This window comes from Pteropus alecto, unplaced genomic scaffold (genome assembly GCF_000325575.1).
Source record: "Pteropus alecto unplaced genomic scaffold, ASM32557v1 scaffold92, whole genome shotgun sequence".
In the NCBI taxonomy this organism is placed as follows: domain Eukaryota; kingdom Metazoa; phylum Chordata; class Mammalia; order Chiroptera; family Pteropodidae; genus Pteropus; species Pteropus alecto.
The window spans coordinates 6763381-6784537 of NW_006432447.1; the positions used below are offsets into that span (position 1 = coordinate 6763381).

Genomic DNA, 21157 nt, shown 5'->3' on the forward strand with positions numbered 1-21157 from the left:
CCTAAAAAATCCCTTGTGGAGGTGGCATTTTTATTTATAAATACCATATTTTGAAGTAAACCCAGACATAAAATTTTATAAAACTTTTTAGCATGTATCTCTAAAAGATAAGGACTCTTTAAAAATTTATAACCATTATCCCACCTAAGAAATTAACAGTAATTAGTAAATATCAAATATCTAGGCTGTTCAAATTTTCTTGATTTACACATGAATCTTTATATAGAGATTCTTTCCTGTCACCAGTTTCCTCTCTCATCCCTGCCTCCCACCAAACCATATGTTTAGTTCCTCTGATGCCAAGCTCTTTCTCACCTTAGGATCTGCATTAGATGATTGCTGTGCCTCCCATGCTTTCCACAGATCTTTACATGGGTAGAACCTTCTAGATCTCAACTTAAAATGCCACTTGCTAAGAAAGCCTTGCCTTTCTAGGTTTTACCCCTCAGTGCTACTCTGTCACCCTGTTTTATTTTAAGCACCTATACTTTTGTTATTTCTATCTCCCCCTTTAGGAAAGCTTCTCTTTGAGTAGAGACCTTTTTTTATTTTTCCACTTTATATCCAGCACCTAAAATAGTACCTGGCATATAGTAGATGTTCAGTATAAGTTCAGTGAATGAATAAATAAATGAATCACTTTTATTTTGTATTCACTGTCTTATACTTTACTGGAGTCATCATTCTCTTCATCATTTCCTATTGTCTGCTAGGTTATTATCCAAAAGGGGAATCAGATTGAACTTACACTTATAAATGAAAGTTTAAATAAATTAGTTATTAATATTTTATTTTCTTTGAAGTTGCCTCATTTTCCTAAGTCTCTGTCTCTTGAACTCCCCTTTTTGAGTAAGGTACCCTCCCCGCCCCCATCTTGGCTTCCATAGCTCTATACCCTGTACAGACAAATCTGTATCACTGTATCTGCCACATTCTGTTTTTTCCTTGCTGCACTAAGGCCTCCTCATGGCTTGGCATGTAGCAGTCTCTTAGAAGACTCTTGGTCCACCCTACAGTCAGAGAATGTGAAATATTTAAGAGAGATTCTGGCAAAAGCCTTTTCTAGTAATTAAAGCTGGGAAATAGAATTTTAACCCTTTCATCTGAAATGCCTAATCTGCTGTTAATTCTGTCCAGTGTATTTTTTCATCTCATACATTTCATAAATTTGATTTGGGTCTTTTTATGTCTTCCACATCTCTACTTTTTGATCATGTGGATTACAGTTATAATAGTTGTTTCAAGTTGTCCCAGTGTCCTCGTTTGCTAATTCTAAAGTCTGTACCAGTTCTGGGTTGTTTTCAATCTATGTATATATCCATCTGTCCATCCGTCTGTCTATCCTGCATGTCAGTTAGTTTTTGCCTGGATGGCAGGCACTGTGAATTTTCCTTGCTGGGTGCTAGATATTTTTGTATCCCTATAAATATTCTTGGCTTTTGTTCTGGGATTCAATTAAATTACTTGGAAACAGTTTGATCCTTTCAGGTCTTGTTTTTAAGACTTGTTAGATAGGACGGGAGCAGTGCTCAGTGTAGAGCTAATTATTCCACACTACTGAGTCAAGACCATTCTGTGTACTTTCTCCAGTGACCTGTGAATCATGAGGTTTTCCAGTCTGGCTCATGGGAATAGGCGATATTCCAGATCCTGTGTAGGTGCTAGACACTTTTTATCCTTTCTCTGTCCTTGCTCTGATCAATATTCAGTTGAAGACTGGAGGGTAACCTGCAGATTTTAGAAGTTCTTTCTGTGAAGCTTTCTCCTCTCTGGTTCTTTGTCTTGTATACTTGAGCTGTCTTTGTTTTTCTGAATTCTCATATATTATGTCTTTTTTTTGGTTATTTCAGATGAGATGGTTAATGTGATCCTGTTATTCTATCTTGTCTAAAAGCAGAAATGGCCAAGAATTACCATTTTGATTGTTTGCATCTTTTCTAAAGTTGTGTAACTCCTTAAATTATTTATTAAAGGAGAGAATTTATGTCAATTTAAAGAAAAAAGGTGTAAGGTTTGTATATGTGTGTGTGCATATGTACATTAATGTGAGTATATAGTAGATAACATGATGTGGGACAGTATTGGATTTGGAATCTGCATACTGAGTTTTAATTCTGTTTCCTCCTTCTTCTATATGTGGGTAGGCAAGTAATTAATGTTTCTGAGTTTTGGTTTCCTCCAGTATAAGATGAGATGCTTTTCAACCAACAACAGGATGTCTGTTAACAGCAGTTGCTGTAATATATATGAAAATGCTACCTAATCCTCAAAACAATCTATTTTAGTTATTGGTAGGATATTTGCATATTTTTCGTATGAAAATTATAGAATGTTAGAAAGAGAGGTCAAATATCACATGGTTGACTCATTGCCTTCAATAACATTTATCACTCACCAAACAATTATTTATTGAGTGTGTACTGGACCATAGTTTGGTGAATAAAACAGTAAAGATTCCTACCTTCACAGAACTAACTCCTAGCAGAGTGCTATGTGACTTGCCTGAGAAAAGAATTTAGGTAGCTTTGGAACTGGACTCCAGTTTAGCCCTTTGCGGTGCTTCCTGTTGCTGGCAGGGAGAAGTGATATTTGTGAATTTTCCATTGTGCTTTGAGACCCTGGACATAACAGCCAACTCTTAGTTACTAATGGCCTGCACTGCTGACTAAGATAGCATGCTTCTACTAAGAGTTAGCTAGGAAAGAAATTCAGTGGTGATTATGTCAAACTATGAGTAAATTATTCCATCTCTATTTATAGGGCCTTACCTGCAATGCTCATGATCTAGTCAGTTGACACATTAGTTCCCAAAGTATCTTTTTACCAGATTCAGGAACATTCTGACACTGTAGCAGGGCATGCTTCATATTTTATGTTACTGCGCTGGAGATTATGGGTTGAGTTTTTGATCCTTATCCTTGGAAAAGATTTGGGAATCACCTTTAACATCTCTGCAGTTGTGGTACAAATCACATCTTTGAGGAAATTCTTTTATGAATTTGTTTTAGATGATATAGTATTTGGATGTGAAATCTTGTTCCCTAATCCTGTATTTTAGTGTCTATCTCTCTTTATAATTTCTTATTCATCTGCATAGTATGTTCAGATGGGAAGGTTATATCTGAGTTATCTGTTTGAAATCAAAAGTGACCATATTCTCCTTTTGATTTTGCCCAACTTCTCCCAAAGGTGATATCACAAGTACTAGAGAGGCAAACCTGAGCACACCATCCGTGGGGATAGCTTTGGGTTTCCATTCCAGGGATCAGAGATTACAGTGAAAGTTACGATCTCAAATATAATCTCTGGAGGATAGTGGTGGGGAAATGTTTGTTCGGTGGGCCTTTGCACTCTGTAGCTTGGTTTGTTAAAGCAGTGGCAACAAATAGCCACTCCTGTGGATTGTTTTTAAGTGAGCTATTGATTTTAACCACATATTATGTTTTTTCCCTGCGGTGGCAAAGTGAGGAAAGGCACTCGGTGACTGCAGGTGCCCAGCTCTTCCTTGGGAGGATCACAAGATTCCCTTCCTTGAAGGTGACTCTCTAGTCACCTTACAGGGACTAAAAGGGTGGGCCTGCTTCTCTTTCCTAGGAGAAGGCCGGTCTTAGGTAGGAGATGTTGAGGCATCCTGGAGGAAAGGGGTGGAGTGTGGGATCATATTTACACTGTCTTCTATTGTCAATAATGCATATCTTCTTTCTCTTAAAAACTCATTTTAATTCTTTTTATACTCTCTATGTGTATGTATATTATACACCTCAGCCCAGCTCTATCAAGGCACTTCATGCTGCATGAGAAAAATAGGAGGAAAATGCTGAATGGACAAGATTACATGAAAAATTTTATTTTATCTACAAGATTATTGTTTAAACAGCTATGGTAATTGAAGATTTATGGGCTTTTTCTTTTTTAATTATGAAGAAATGCCCCTTTCCTGTAGTCTAACATTTGTAAATTCCTTGTCTTATGATGAAGTTAATTTCTAGCTAATTTTCTAGGTATAATTTGACTGTAGCTAGATTTGTTAGATTCTGCTGAACAAGTTGTTAGTTTGTTAGTTTCCATAAACTAGAAAAATTTGAAATAAGAGCTCTATATTTTCTTTTAGCGTCGATTAAAATATAGAGTATTTAATGGTTTTATACATAGTAAGTGATTTTGGCTTTTTTTTCCTCTGGCTCATATACCGCACTGTCCTCAGAACCTAGAAGATTTTCTTGACTAAATATATTTTTTACTTAAGCTTGACTAGTATTTGGAAACTGTGGATGACAGTCATAGAATAATAGAGTTTTGGCTGACATTTGGAAACCATGAATGATATCATAGAATAATAGAACTTTGTGGCGGAGGATACATTAACATCATCTGGTTTACCTCTCTTGTTTTATAGTTGAGAAAATTGATGCCTGGAGAAGGTGGTTAAGTCATTTATTGCCAAAGGTCACTCATCTACCTATTAGCAAAAACTCTGCTTTAGTTCTCTTTCCATGACGTCACTTATTTTCTTGCCTTAACTAATTTCTGTTGTTTTTCTTTAAAATATCATTTCATCCAGTTCATCAAAATCCATCTTTGATGTAGTTGATGTTTATCAACAGCCAGCCATTCATTCATCTAATATTTGAATAGCTACCAGTATGAAGACCCCAGCTCTGCTTGTGAGCTGTACAAGGTAGTAAGGAAGATAGATTTGTGAACAATTTCCTGGAATGTATTTTGTTAAGGGCTATAAAGGTTGCTGTTTTTATAAAGGGAGATGTTTGCTCATTGACACTAATCAACCATTGTTGTAGCTTTGGGAAACCAGTACTTAACTTTTAAAATCATTTGGAAAAAATTTTGAACTATTGAATTATTTGAACTTGAGCTAGACAGGCCAAGTCATGTAGAACACAGGCCTGAATTAAGTTTGAACTTAAGCTTGTCTGTCTATAGTAAAAAGATTTTTTCTTAATGAGTGTTTAGAGTTTTGCTGGAACATCTTTGGTTTTTCAGCTTGGATTTTGGGTTGTTTAAAATTATGAACAAAAAAATTATGAACCAATGTCATATTTTCTGATAGAGCAGGATTCCTACTCTTCTGGAATTGGCAGTGAGAAAACTAAGTCTGGTAATGGTAATTGAACAACTGAAGTGTTTTTCATGCTAGGTTAGAAGATAAAAGTTCTGTGCATTCTAATGACAGAATGCTACCTCTTGTTCATGGTTGTGCACTCTTGTTCCTGTCTGTCATCCAGCAGAGCCCCTTTACACCCTCCTCCCACTGTACATCACCTGCTCTGGTAGAATTTTGATCTGCTCCATTTCCAACCTGGGCGGGTTCCCCGCTCCTTAGGTAACCTGGTGGTCCCTCGCTCCCGGGAGGTCACCATATTGTTGCCGATCTTGGTGCAGACACCAAATGGGCATAGTGCTAGTACTACAGCCTAGAACGCCTGGGCTCAAGTGATCCTCCTGCCTCAGCCTCCCGAGTAGCTATCTGGACTACAGGCATGCACCACTGCTCCCAGCATCTGGTAGAATTTTGATAGGGCTTGCACCGATAGATCGCTTTGGGTAGTATATATCCTATTGGGTAGCACCTTAACAATAGTTAAATCTTCCAATTCATGAAGATGGGATGTTTTTCCATTTATTTAGGTCTTCTTTCCCATGCTTATTCTCATTCAGATAGTGAACATGATAGTCTAAGAATTTCTTCTCATATCAGTCTCATTGTCAATGTTGACTGTAGATATTCTTTCCAAGCTTTGATCTTCTCTTTTCAGTTCAGGTGCTTTGCCAAATTTTACTTTTCAGTATATCTGGGTATTTTAAGGGAAAGTTGGAAGGTGTTTTAGTCATTAGTAATTTATCATTATTAGTATTAATCTTGACATATCAAAGATATTACCTTTATCAATGTGACTTTTTATTCAGTTTTGTTGTTTAGAGGCTTTCTCTCTAGCTCTTACTAGCCTTTATGGATTATTTTAGGCAGTAATTGGATTTTTGCTTAGTGAATTGTTGCAGCTATGTGTATATTTCTTTAAACATGTTTTTGAAAACTAATTTTTTTCTAGTTTAATTTAGCTTTCTAGAAAACTTAAGAGAAGAATAAAATAAAAGCATGTAGTAAAAATAACTCATAATCCACCATTTATAATCAACCACTGTTAATATTTTTTGGTATTTCCTTCTCTTTTTTGAGAAATGGAGCACACACATTGTGTATATACATATACTTTTAACTTTAATTCGCTGGACATTTATTATTACTTATTATATACAAGAACTATTTTAGGTGCCAGGCATTATTAAAAATCTGCTGTTTATAGTTTGTATCTTGTCTGTTTTTATTTAGTGTTACAGTTTAAGCAAAGCCTAGTTCATTAAAATTTATTTGTAATATTCCTGTTTATGGCTTTGTAATCTTTTTCAGTGTTTTTTTGGTCATTAAAACCTGTCTTCGAAGGAAAAGCTCAATATGTCACATAGATGACCAGGGAGAGATTTGATTGAAGGAGTGTAATGACTTGGGGTACCACCTTTTCTTCTCCAAAGAAAAAATATTGAAAACTATTGTTATTTGTTATGGATGCATTATAGTTTATTAATCACTGTTCTATTATTGGTCATTTATATTGTTTCTTTTCTTCAACTTTAAATATTATTTTGATTAATGTGTTTTTACATGAAAATTTGTATCTGTATTTGGTTTCCTTAGGATGGATTTTTAAAAGTGGAATTTACTGGGTCAAAGAGTATAAATATTTGTAAAACTTTCATATACACAAATTGCTTGCCAGCCATACCCTGCCTGACATTCAGTATTATATTTAAATATGTAAGTGTTTCTGTTACAACATCAAATACATTCCTAAAAAAAAAAAACTTCAAGATTGCCTTTTCACTAAAAATAACAGGTCTTATGGGAAAAATAAGGTTAAGGGCAAACCCTTAAGACCTCTGCAATTTTCAAACCAAGTACTAGCAAAAGCATAATTGATACCTTATGACATAACTTGGACAGCCCAGTCAAACCACTTAGAATGGCTGGGGCCGCCTCAGAGGAGAGTTAAAGATATTAAAACATAATAGGATGGAAATGGCTGGTTTGCATGGTCTTGAGATAGTGCAGATGAAAGTAGCTTTCTAAGCCAGTGAGACTGCCATAGAAGGTGACACAAGAGGAAGTACAGATTGCTGTGATCCAGGAACTATGCAGAGGCTTGGCAGTGCTCCTCTGAGGAGTGAGCCTTGGGTTCAAATGCTCATATTTCTTAAAATAGAGCTGAGAGGATTTCTGCCTGGCAGTAGCTGAGCTAAGCGAGGGTCTTTACTTTCCCACTGCAAATTATGCTTTTTCAGTTCCCCTTGCCTGGGAATATTCAAATGTGAACTGACACAATTTCTATGTTATACTGGCATTGTTATTTTATTTACCGGCCACTTATAAGCTAATTGGTGTTAAAGGAATCTGTCTTATGACAGAATAGATTGTATTTGCTCATTTGTTAGACAAAACTTTGAATCTCAATCTAATGGCTTCTTTGAAAAAATTTAAACTCTTTCCAACTAGGAATTAACTACCTTAGTTAATGAATGTCCATTTCAAAACAAATGTTTTCAAAACCTGTAGTCAGAAAACAGCAACTCTAATGATTGTATTACAATTTCAGTACCTCAATTTATGATAGTTAATTTCAAATTTTCAATTTTTTGGTGGCCATTAAGTGTTTACAGATATGGATCACAGGGTTCCAAACTGTCAGCAGCTTATGAATATTGATTTATTTGTTGAGGATGGGAGTTATGATTTTGTAGTGATTCTCATTTGTGGGAATGGCTTCATCCAGGTTTATGCAGCATTCAGTTACAGCACCAGAGAAGACAGGGAGTAGGAGAGTCAAGTCAAAGAGAACAAGAGAACAGCTGTTGAAACAATAAAGGGAAGGAGCTGAAGAGCTACTAGTTGAGATTTTACAGTTCAAGCTTTTGGAGGTAGAACAATTTATATATTGCTACTGACCATGGAAATGGATTGCTTTGTTAAAGGTGAAAGTTGTTGAAGTTGAAGAATAAAAGGAACATGGATGGCAGGTTGAGAGTGGGTTGGTCTCAAGGACACTGGGAGTCTGCCATAATAAGTCATAGGAGAAGGATGTATAGGAATTTTATAAACTGGTCCAGAATCCTCAGTGAATGAGGTAGCTAAGATACTGGAGAAGAGAGTGGGTGGCATAGTTTGATGGCATTTGCCCAAATGGAAACAGGACTTTTGATAAAGTTACTCAAGTAATCATCTGAAGCGGTCATAGGGATCCAGGGCAGTGTCCACTGATGGTGAGAGAATGAGTCCTCTGAGCTTTACAGGGCCAGCTGTGCTTCAAGAAGATGAGGTTGGTAGAAGTCACAGTGGCATTAGGGGGTGACAGTATAGAAAAGGGTCATTGAAGAGAAGAAGTCATGGATGGATGACCAGGTAATAATTTAGCATGACAGCAAAAACTGAAGTCCAAATAGGTTTTCGAAGCTTGAGAAAGTTAGAGACACCAGTCTTTGCCCAGCCTTCAATTAGAATGTTGTGAAGTTGCTGATGTGTGTTCCCAGCGAGTGTTTTCTAGTTAGAAACCATGGTTTCTGTCTAGAGTTCATGGAAAGACCTTGAGTAATTCAGAGAGAACAAGATGTCCGCAGGATGCTGGAAAGGGAATTGGCTGTATCCCTCAGTCTCATGAGAGGTAAGAATTCAGAGAATTTCAAGTAGAACTTAAACCAAAAATTATTAAACGAGTGCGTGTGTATCTTGAGGATGTGCTTGCCTTTTTGTTCTTTCTTTTCTGCTTATAGCTCTTTTTCATCTAGCTTTAAGAGAATCAAATTTACAGAACCCCTAGATGTTCTTGATACTTTGAATTGTGTTTGAAAATCTTAAATATTTACATGTTATTGTTGTTATTACCAGTAATAACATTATAACTGTTATTTATTAGGACCTGAATTCTTTATCTCCTTGTGAAAGATGTCTGAAGTTTAAATTAGGAAGTTGTTGCTCACTTAAGATTATTTTTTTCTAAAACTTTGTTAGTGCTAGTAACATTCTATGATATACAAGCTTTTTAAGATTAGAACAAAGAGGTAAAAACTGTTGTTGACTTCCTCCCCCTCCTCTTAAAAATTTTAGGTAAACTTTACATATAATGTATAGTTGGTTGAGTTTTGGAAAGTGCATACACACCCCACTTAGAAATATAACATTTCCATCACCCCAGGAAGTTCCCTGGTGCCCCTTTGTAATCAATTCACGAGTCTCTCTCCCATCTCTCTTCCCAGGCAACCACACTGATCTGATTTCTATCAGCATAAATTAGTTTTGCCTGTTCTAGAACTTTATATAAATAGAATTATATAGTATATACTCTTTTGTGTATAGCTTCTTTTACTCATACAGATGAGTCTTTAAGATTCATCCCTTTTGTTACAAAGTCTCAACAGTTTCATTGCTAAATAGTATTCCATTGTATGAATATACCACAATTAATTATCCATTCGTCTGTCGATGGACATTTGTATTATTGCCAGTTTGGCTGTTTTGAATGAAAATACTGTCAATATTCATGTACAAGTTTTTATTTCTTTTGGATAACTACCTAGGAGTGGAATTATTGGGTCATAGAGTAGTTGTGAGTTTAACTTTATAAAAACTGCCAGTTTTCCAAAGTAGTTGAACATTTTTTACACTCCCAACCATGTATGAGAATTGTAATTGCTCCACATCCTTGCCAGCATTTAGTCATTCTTGTGGGTGGAAATAGTATCTCATTGTGGTTTTAATTAATATTTCTCTGATGACTAATGATGTTTGGTACCTTTTCATACAATTATTCATTTATATATCTTTTTTTTACAAAATGTATGTTCATATCTTTTGCCTATTTTATTTAATTGGTTTGTCTTTAATTTGGGATTTGTAGATCTTTATATATTCTAGAAACAAGTCCTTTTTGTTTTTAGATGTGTTGCGAATATTTTCTTTTAGTTTGTGATGTGAATTTCATTTTTTTAACAATGTCTTTTGAGAAGTTTTTAATTTTGATGGCAATCAATTTATCAATTTTTTTCTCTTTCATTTCATGTTTTGTGTGACCAGTCCGAGAAATCTTTGCTTATTCCAGGTTGTAAAGATATTCACTTACATTTTCTTCTAGAAGCTTTATAGTTTTAGCTTTTACGTATAGGGCTATACTCAATCTTAAATCAGTTTTTGTGTGATATGTAAGATAGGAATCAAAATCCTCCTCATCCCCCCATAACTTTATCTAGGTGTTTTAGCATCACTTTATTAGCACTGCCTTGGTGCCTTTGTTGAAATTTCATTGGCCCTATATTTGGGGGTTTATTTTTGGATTCTGTTCATTGATATGTCTAACCTTACACCAAAACCACACTGTCTTGAGGGCTATAGCTCTTCATTATATTGTGAAATCAGGTGATGAGTCTTCCAACATTGTTTTTTCTTTTTCAAGATTGTTTTTATTTAAATTTCATTTGATAATTAATTCGTTTTTTTCAGAAAATCTGTTGAGATTACTTTAAATCCATAGATCAATTTGAGAGACCTGACATCTTAATATTGAGGCTTATCTAAGAGAATGGAATGTCTTCACTTACTTAGGTCATCTCTAATTTTCCTTAGCCGCATTTTGTAGTTTTCAATGTAGAGGACTTACATATTTCTAGTTAGATTTATTTCTAGGTACTGGTGTTTTTTAAAATGTTAATGGTATTGATTTTTGAATTTTATTTTCCAATTGTTGCTAATATATAGAAATACAGTTTTTTAAAAAAATATTGGCCTCGTATTCTGAAACTTGCTAAGTTCAGGAGTTGATTTTAGTAGTATTTTAGTAGATTCCATTGTGTTTTCTACACACATAATCCTATCATCTTTAAAAGTAAGTTTAGTTCATCCTTTACAACCTTTATGCTTTTTGTCCTGTCTTAATACATTGGCTAGGACCTCCAATACAAGGTTGAATAGAAGAGATGAAAGTGGACATGCTTGCCTTGTTTCTGATCTTAGAAATAAGAATTTAATAATTCATCATTGAGTGTGATATTATCTATATACAGGGTTTTAGTAGATACTGTTTATCAGACTAAGAAAGTTTATGTCTTTTCCTAGTTTGCTAACAGTTTTTACTATTTATAGGCTGTGAATTTTACCAAATGCTTTTTCATCTTTTGAGATGATCTGGGTTTTTGTTTTATTCTGTTAACATGGTGAATTATATTGATTTTTAAAGGTTAACCTTTCATAAACATTTGATCATGATGTTTTATCTTTTTTATATATTGCTGTATTCGGTTTGCTAATGTTCTGTGGAGAATGTTTATATCTATGGTCAGAAGGGATGTCAGTCTATATTTTTCTTATAATGTTTTCATCAGGTTTTAATATTAGCGTGATGCTGGCATCATAAAGTGAGTTAGAAAGTATTTTCTTCAACTGTTTTCTGAAAGAGTTTATGCAAGATTGGTTATTTTATCTTTCTTAAATGTTTGATAGAATTCATCTGGACCGGGAGCTTTGGGGGAAGATTTCTAATTATTTGGATTTTATCAGTTTTGGTAAATTGTTTTTCAGGGATTTTTGTATTTTATCTAAGTTATTGAATTTATTGTCATAAAGTTGTTCATAATATTTTTTTAAAATCTTTAACATCTATAGGATTTGTAGTGATGTTCCCTCTTCATTCCTAATATTGGTAATTTGTGTGTTCTCTTTTTTTCTTAATCAGTCTTGCAAAAGATTTAACTATTTTATTAATCTTTTCAAGTAATCATCTTTTGGTTTAATCCTTATCTTTAGTTAACTTTTTGCCATGGTATTTAATCAGAAAAGGTAACCTGTATTCTTTCTAGGTACAAAACAATTCATTGTTTTTAATGTGCGTGGTCTACTTCATGATTAACACCCCCGCCTTGTTTCATGTTCCACATTATATTGTTCAAATCATATGTCCACACTAAATTTTTATCCGTTTTGATCTTTTGTATTCTTAGGGGGTGTTCGTTTCCAACTATGATTGCGGATTTGTCCGTTTCTTCTTGATTTTCTGATCTGTTTTTGTTTTCTGTATTCGAAGCTTTTTTGTTAGTTTGCACTACTATATCTTAAGTTTATTATTAATAAGAATTTTCTTATTAATTTGATATTAGTTAATGGATTTATTAATATAAAACCTTTTTACCTTGAGTTCTAGCTTGTCTCATGTTAATACTGCCTCATCTACTTTTTTGTTTTTCTTCTGTATTTTTGTTTTTTTAATCTGGCATATATTTTAAAATTTTGTTCTAGGTGTATTTTTTGTAAACAGCATCAATTTAGACTGGAGTAAGACTCAGACTTTTTTTAAAACAAGCAAATTTATGCTATTTACAATCATTGTGATTGCTGACGGTTTTTTTGTACCCAGCTTTCTTTTGCTTTTCCCTTCTTTCTCCAACACCACCCTCCCTCCCCAGATATTTGCTAGCACTTCCTGTCCTGCCAATAGGGAGAGCCTTTTGCAGAAGACCTCTTACTCTCTCCCATTGCATTCCATACCTTCTATAGGATAAATACAGCAGTGCTCCCCAGCCAACGCAGCAACTTTCCCCTATGTAATCCTCAAATCTCATTTCTGAATTGATGATTGTATTCGATTTAATTCAGAAACGAAAAGACTAATTTTATATAAGTGCTTGTAACAGTTGTTTTTACATCTGTATTCTTAGGAGGTGTGAGATCTACATCTTGACTCTGCATACCACGAGGTGTCAAAACCCTGGTATAAAATGAGTAAATATGAAATTTATATTTCACTTGGTCTCCCTGTACCATTTTCCCTCCAACGTGTAGAATATGTATGTTTTGTATTACTAGAGGGACACCTGAACACAAATCTAATTAACAGTAAATAAGTTAGAGAAAGTAACTTCTTGCTTTAATTCTTTGATTATTTTCGATTATCATGGAGAAAAAGCCTCTGTTTGATTCTTTACCTCGCACAAACACTTGCTAATACCTCCCTCCTCCCTTTTTGTAAATAATGAGCTGGACTCAAGCTCTCTTTCTTGGTGGGCACCAGTATTAAGAATTTAGTAATATTGTTTGGTTTTCCTTTTTATTGATTTTTCTGGTTACCTTGTATTTTTTCACAATAATTACTGATTTTTCCACTCAAGATAGTGATTAAATTTTGCCTTTAAAACTTTTATTCTAAAAAATTGAATCAATTTTAAAGAAAAACATTAAGCATAGGTAGGATGATGGGATATGATAAAGTCGGAGAATGTGGTATGTGCTGGCCGTTAGACGTGGCCCTCTTTAAGAAGATGGTATGGGAATGAGTGCAATTTAGGAGTTACTTCTCTAGCATTTCTCGGGCATCTCGATTACTACTGCTTTCTCTGCAGCACTAACTTGTTTAACAAGTACTTACTAATTTTCTTTAACTGTCTGAGAATGCGAGGAGAAATATGGTGTTCTCCACTTTGGTATACATAGGGACGAGGACCTGGGTTTGTGCGACAAGTGGTGCGTGTGCCATGGTAAATGCTGTCAGAGTGGCCAGGACATCATGCTGACGGAGCAAGAGGAAGTCATCTCTGTCTGAGGGCTTGAGGCCTTGGCTCACACTATTTTTTTCACCCAGGTGCCTTTCTTCCATTTGAACCTCTCTTCGTAAATCCACATCAATTTTGAGGGGAAAAGGGCCTTATGTTTGTAGGTGTTATTTTGAGAAGCACTATGTCCAAAAGGAAAAGTGTCATATTGGCCCTCAGAAAACGGGGTGGCTACCAGAGTTGTGGTTCCAGCACACCTGTGTGTAGTCGGATAACTACTTTATTGTTTTGAGCCCCGGTTTTTTTTATTTTTTTATTTTTGTTGCTATTGATGAAACTTACTATTCTTCTTGCTTCATAAGAAAGCACATATAGGAGACATTTGTGATGTACATTTGCACATCAGTGTTATTTTCACTCTATTATTAGTATTTGAAATACTGATGGTTAATGATTTTGAGAGTATTTTAGGTGTTTAATTCTTTTTTCTCTCTTTTTTTTTCTAGGTCTTGATGCAGAACTTTATTATGTGAGAAATGACCTTATTAGTCACTACGCTCTATCATTTAACCTGTTAGTACCCAGTGAAACAAATTTTCTACATTTCACTTGGCATGCAAAGTCCAAGGTAAGAGGGAGGTCAACCAAAGATGTCAAGACAAGACCATCCAGGCCCAGAGGCTGTGGCAAGGCCTGTATCTGAGGGGTGGGCTGCCATCTGCACAAAAGGGTCAGTGGGCTGTGGCAATACTGGGTCTCTTCTGGTTTATATTTTAAATCTTTAACCTATTCCTCTAGACTTTCCCAAATCTATTAAAGTGATGGTAGCCATCATTATTTGCCTAGCTCATGAAAGAACACTTACATCCTTTCAGGCTTTTCAAACAGGGATGGTCTAGTTGGCAGAGGGGAAATTTGGATTTGCTGATGACTGTGCTGTTATGGTGAAGTGAGATAAGTGGAGGGTCGGGGAAGTGGTGGGGTAGGTATTTTAGACATGTTTGTGGTAATGGATATAGTTCTTCTATTTATGGAGAAACTGAAAGTAAGGTATAGCTGACTCAGGCACCCATGTGTGCTGTGGCTAAGCTCCTTTGACTATAAGGAACCTCTTGCCTGGTTTACTTGTTGCTGAATTCCTCACAATTTCTCTAACTGTCTGGAGTCCTTGAACATGATAAGTTTTCTTGTAGGTCAAAGAGGGGGAGGCTGAGTATAGAGCCCACCTCCCCCAATCAACTTCACTTTCTTTTATTAGCTTTGTATATCGGCTTCTAAGCAGATTTTACTTTGGAAATAAAAATAGTTTTGCTGCTAAAAACAAGTAAGAATACCTATTATAGAGGATTTTTTTTAAAACTATTACAAAGTGGTATCTGTCCTGTATTGTTGCAAGTTGTTTAAATTTGACTAATAAGATTTTTATTTCTGTTTATAAAGCAGTAATGGTTATTAGGAAAATTCAAATATTATAGAATTGTTTTAAGAACTATTAAGACTTTGTAGGTATATACCCAGAAGTAATTATTGTTTGTGGTTTGGTATATTTCAAGGCTCATTTTTTCCCCTTTTTAAACAAAAAGGAGATTTTATGACACACATGGTATACAGTATTTTTACCCCTCTCTGATTCAATATCTTGGCATCTTTCCATTTCTTTTCTACTTACAGATTTAACTGATTTTCTTTAATGGCTTTATAATATAACATTGTATGGATGTATGATATACGGTTATTTATTAAGTGCCTCATTGACACGTGGATTTTTAATAGCATTTTACTACTTCAAACAATACTTCCTTTCAGTGCTACAAATTGTCTACTTCATTTGGCAGGCAAAATCCATGGTAAGGGGATGATAAAAACAATTGGTAGTTCATCCTTTGTGCTGTTTCTATCTTTGTTACTGAATATAGAATCAAAAAAAGTGTGTGTGAATGTGTACATGTTTATATATGTATGTGTACATATATGTAGGTATATATGTATGTATGTGTATACATACATTAAGGGCATCTTTGTTCAGAAATTTTGGTGCACTTGTGGCATTATTTATGAATAGTAAATTCTCATTAAGAAGTGAAATAATCAGTCAAAAAATGTGCATGTTTGAAATTTTGATTGATGTGGCCAAATTGTTTTTCCCTTCCCTCACCCAAGATGGTACCAGTAAACCAACATTCCTTACAAAGTGAATAAGGATACTTATTTCTGTTATTCACTCCCTAACACTAAAAATTTTAAGTATATTTGTTTGTTAATCAGATAAGTAAAAATAATTATATAAATATGCACACATTCATATTATATATATACTCATGCATAACATTATAGAAACATTATACACATTTATAAACACATACATTAAAACATAGCTGCACAGCTGTTGTGATTAAAGTTGAGTTAGCTTGGATCCTGGAGCACCTTGCCATCTGGAGCACCCCTACTGTCCAACATCGTTGCTTTGGAGTATTCTAATACAGGGCAAGGGATTCTTTTAGGGGTGGATCAATCCCTTTTAGAGCGTAACTGCAAAAAACAGAGGTCAAGAGAAAAAAATTCATGTGAAACAATTAAGAACATTTAGTACTTGGACATGCTGACGTTCCAAAATTAGTAGTATAGACAATTCAGAAAAGGTTCGCCTGTGGTGTTTTAATCTGAGTAGGCACCTGAACTCCAAAGAAACTGGACTAACACGTTTTTAAGAATTCTTATATAACATTGTGTGATTGTATTATTATTTGGAGGAGAAGAGGTAGACTTAATTTTGACATAATTTCAAACATAAAGAAAAATTATAACAATGATATAAAGAATTATCACGTATCCTTTACTCACATTCATCAGTTGTTACTGGTTCGCTCTATTTGCTTACTTTACCATTCATTCTCTTTCTTTCTCCCCACTGTCATGTGTATGCACTTTTTCCCCTTGAACTGTGTGCAGGTGAATTGCAAACACTGTGCCCTTTACCTTTAAATACATCAGTGTTTGTTTTCTAAGAACAGGGGCATTCTTTACATAACCAAAGTACTATGATCAAAGTCAGGAGACTAAACATTGATATAATACTATTATCTAATCTATAGTACTCACATTTGTCCGTTATCCCAGTGATCTTTATAGCTCTATTTTCACCCGATTCAAGAGCATGCATGCTCCTGAATGTCCCTTAGTCCCATCTTAATCTGGAACATATTTGTGGCCTTTCTTTGTGTTTCTTGACCTTGACATTTTTTGAAATATACAGGCCAGTTATAATATGTCGCTCAATTTGAGTTGTCTGAGATTTCCTCATGGTTAGATTCATGAATGTTTCTTTGGCTGTAACGCCATAGAAGTGCTGTCCTTCACAGTGCACGTGATGTCTGCTTGTCCCATTACTGGTGGTGTTAACTCTGATCACTCAATTCACCTGGTTTCTCTACTGTAAAGTTTTCTTATTTATGATGGATAAGTAATTGTGGAGAAGTCATTCAAGATTATATGTAAAAATCCCATTCTCTTCATCACCTATACAACCACTAATTTTGATATCTGCGCTTAGAAATAGATTTCACTTTTCCACCAGTGCTATCATGGAAAGTAGTGTGTTCCCTCTCACTGCAAGAGGTCAGATCTGCACTGAGTAGTCACTTGGTGGGGGTGTTGTAGAAGGAATTCAAACATTTGTGGAGCGGCTGGTCTTGAATTTTAAGTTTCCTTGCAACTTTGAGATCTAGTGTTTCTGTGAACATCTTTCAGGCAGAGAAGTTTATGTTCTCCAAAAAAAAATATTAATTTTTGTTACTCTTTACACCTTTAATGTTGATGAATATAAAAAAAAATTATAGATATATTTTAAAATAGAGAAAAATCTAAAGAAATAGTAGAGAGTCTATTCCAGGTACTCTACTGACCTTGAACAAGGTGTGATTATTTCTGGGCCCACTTAGGAAAAAAGAAGCTGATATATTCTGAGAATGTTTCAGCAAGTGTATGGGTAGTGACTTGTGAATAAAAAGGCAATGCGGGATGTGGCAGTTAGAATTGAACTGAATTAAACCTTCTCTTTTTTTCTTTCAAAAATATGTATGTACTGATGATTTTATCTGGAACGAGTTTCAGGGATCCAACATAATTGATAGTGGATGCTTGAGGAGTTTTCGGAGCCTGTCACAAGGAGGAATTGGAGTGGGGGAGAGTAGAAAGAAGAAGGGGCTCAAATGAATACATATGTTGAATGGGAAGCAGTGTTGGCATGGATACATGTTCTTCACATTATCTTGTAGAGCATAATTTCTGAACTACTTCTGTGGCAGGTATTAAATACCATCACTAGTGCACATTTGGGCTGCTATTGCTGGTATGAATTCCTGGGAAGGCAGAATTTCCCTGATGTGTTGGAGAGTGCCACCATATATATATAAGTCTAAGCCAAAAGCTTAGAGGGTATCCTCAACTCCTTGTCATATACCTTCCATGTCCAGTTGATTCTTTCTCATAATTATACCTTAAATTCATCTCCTGCCTCTCTCCGAACCTAATGCCTCATGCTTAGTTTGGGCCTCCATTGTTTCTTATCTAGATATGGAAATGGTCTTCTCACTGGTCTCCTTGCCTGTAGAATGGCTTCTCATTACACCTGGCACAAAGTGCTCCAGGGCAGGGGTCTTCAACCCCCCGGGGCCATGGACTGGTACCGTCTGTGGCCTGTTAGGAACTGAGTTGAAGAGCAGGAGGTGAGCGGCAGGTGAGTGAGCAAAGCTTCATCTGTATTTGCAGCCGCTCCCAAGCGCTAGCACCACCACCTCAGCTCCACCTCAGGTCATCAAGCATTAGGTTCTCATTGGAGCACCAGTCCCTGGTTCCAGAAGGGTTGAGGACCGCTGTTCTAGGGTTCTCAGTTGCCACCAGAATAAAGTTGTGATTTCTTAGGAAGCCTTCAGGATCTCACCCCTGCCTTTCTCTTCTGTGTGCTCTCCAGCTAATTGTTTAGTGCCTTTTCTTGAATGCCCTGTGCTCTGTTACGTTGCTGCCATTTGCTCTGCTAGAAATGTGCTTTCCCTATTCTTTATCTTATTAGCTTCTATCTATCTCATAAAATCAGACGTGGTGTCACCTCTCCTTTGGCTGTGTCAGGTGTCCTTTTCTATACCACAGTGTCCTTTTTCCTCCTTCGTAGCACTCGTCATACTGTAAGAATATTGTAGTAGTGATTGTCTTTTCTGTCTCATAGATGCTGAGCACCTCAAGGGTAGGAATCCCTTTTCGTCTTTCTCTGTGTCCCCTATAGGTGGTATAGCGCCTGGTACTTAGTTACAGACGCTCCTTAACTGACTATAGAAGAGATGTAGGTAGAAACCACTGGGTACACAGCTCATCAAACGAGACTAGTAGAGCTTTTCAGAGTTGGAACGTGCTGCTGTAGGACTGGTGAATTTCCCTCTTCTAGAAGCTTAAAAACATAGGCTGGGTACCTTTGGCAGTAGTTGCGTATGTGGGCTTTTTTCAGGTATTTTACTCTGAATAAAGTTTGAAAAATTAATGGCATTTGTAGATTGAATATAGTTAAACTAATTTCATCTGTAACAGGTATAAGAATTCAGAGGAAATAATCATTTTGTATCTTAAACATTTTATAGTAAAAAACTAAGGAATATGTGCGTGATAATCTAGTTTCAGGCTTTGGCCACCATTATAGCTCCTAATTCATTTTAGGTCATAATCTGTGGTGAGTTTAGTAGTTGATTAATTGAAATTTATTTTAAAAATTAATCTTTTGAGTGTTCAAGATATGCACATGGTACAAAATTCAAAAGACAGAAAGGGTATACAATGAAAAATAAGTCTCTTACACCTTCCTAGTTCTCCCCCAAGCAAACTAATTCCCTTTCACTGAGGCAACCACTGTACCTGATTCTTGTCTCCCCCTCTCGAGGTAGTCCTAGCATACAGAAGCATCTGTGTGTGTACATGCACACATGTGTGTATTGACAAGTAATAGTACCATATACTTTTATACATTTTGCAAAGCAGTGAACAATGTATCCAGATAAAGATTCTCTGTCATTTTATGTAGAGGTGAACTTTTTTTCTCTTCAAATGACTGCATCATATACTGTCATATGGTTGTAGTTTGGTTTCTTGATCAGTTACTATGAGAGGAAACTAAAACCCAGATTTGGGAAGAGAGATGCTTAAGGTGGTAGTAGGGGCAGAGGAAGCCGGAAGTAGAGATGACTTGAAGTGGGGTAGTCACACAAGCGAGCAGGAGAGACATCGAGAAGGATTCTTCACCTGATCATTTGGCTGTGGGATGTAATAGTGAACTTTCACTAGGAGAGCCATGGCTCCCAAACTCTCTAACACTTTATCAGAAACTCTCAGTTCTTGCTTTTTAAGATTTTGCCAGAAGGTGAAATATTTGCTTCCAAAGAACTCTAGGCTCCTTGATATGTCAGTTCACACTGTAGATATTTTAACATTAGTTTTCACACATCAAAGCTTTTGCTAATAGTGTTGTTCTCCAGTGTTTACACAATTCTGTTTTGTCTTGCCAAACAGATCGTGGTTCCTCAGAGGCTGGAGCTATGTCTTATTCTTGATATGTGTGTCATGTTCATTGCCTTAGTGAGTGGTCAGTAAATATCATTGGTTAATTGCATTTCCAGATGGGATGAGAACCTTGATACTGCTTCTCTTTCACAGGGCCACACATTCAAAAAAAGCAAAGACTACTGGGTGGTTTTAACTAAAAGAAACTAAAATAATTAGTTTCTTCTATATTCCAGACCATTTTTCAATATCCAGAAAAAAAAATAACATGCAACTGCATCTCTTCTGTCAATATATATTTTAGATGGCTGAGAGGCAAAAACATACCAAAATGTAGCAGAATACTCCTTCTACCATCCCCTAGCCCATAGATGTTCTCTGGTTTGAGGCATTCTTTATCATTGTTAGGAGGGTCTGTAGGGAACTTGTCCAAAGTTCCTACAGCAGCCCCCGGGGCAGCCTGCAGAGTGGAGTTTCTATGCGTAAGGTAGCACTTCCGATAATTTCACAGAAATTAGAAGGCTGTTTGGCTGTGGGCAAGTGTATTCACTTTAAATCTGTATACTGTGTTCCAGAAGGAAATGGCTTTACTCATCAGTTGCCTACTTGCAATTGTCATTTGTTTCCAGGTAAGGGAAGATTACCAAAAATGTTTATTTTTTAGCTTATTCAAATATTTATACTTTCTCTACTTTCTTTTCTAAAGTATTTGGCTCATTCTTTCTTTCTGACAAACAGCTGCTGTTCAGATTTCCTTTGTTCCACTAGGTTATAAATGTTAGCTGTAGAACAGATCTGTTTCTTCAAAGGATTATTGGCAAGTGAGATTCCACATAGATTGATACATACCAAAGTAGAGAAAATGGGACTTTAATAATGGGCAATTTCTTCTCTAATCCCAGAAACAGCAGTTTTAACATTTATATCTTAAAGATTCTATAGAGGGAAGAGAACTGCCTTCTGCATGCCTCATATGTTTCAACAGTCCCTCAAAAAGGGAGCCAGCAAAGGGCAGGCT

The 21157-nt window shown here is 35.8% G+C and overlaps 1 protein-coding gene across 2 annotated transcripts in view; it reads left to right on the forward strand.

The window, feature by feature from the left end:
- Positions 1-8671: 8671 nt before the first annotated feature.
- RYK (receptor-like tyrosine kinase) overlaps positions 8672-21157 on the forward strand; it is a 62490-nt gene continuing 50004 nt past the window's right edge. For both annotated transcript variants that reach the window (XM_025043643.1, XM_025043642.1), the window contains exons 1-2: positions 8672-8729; positions 14106-14227. In XM_025043643.1, coding sequence (XP_024899411.1) covers positions 8687-8729; positions 14106-14227 — 165 coding nt within the window. In that variant the 5' untranslated portion in view covers positions 8672-8686. The remainder of the gene's footprint in view (positions 8730-14105; positions 14228-21157) is intronic.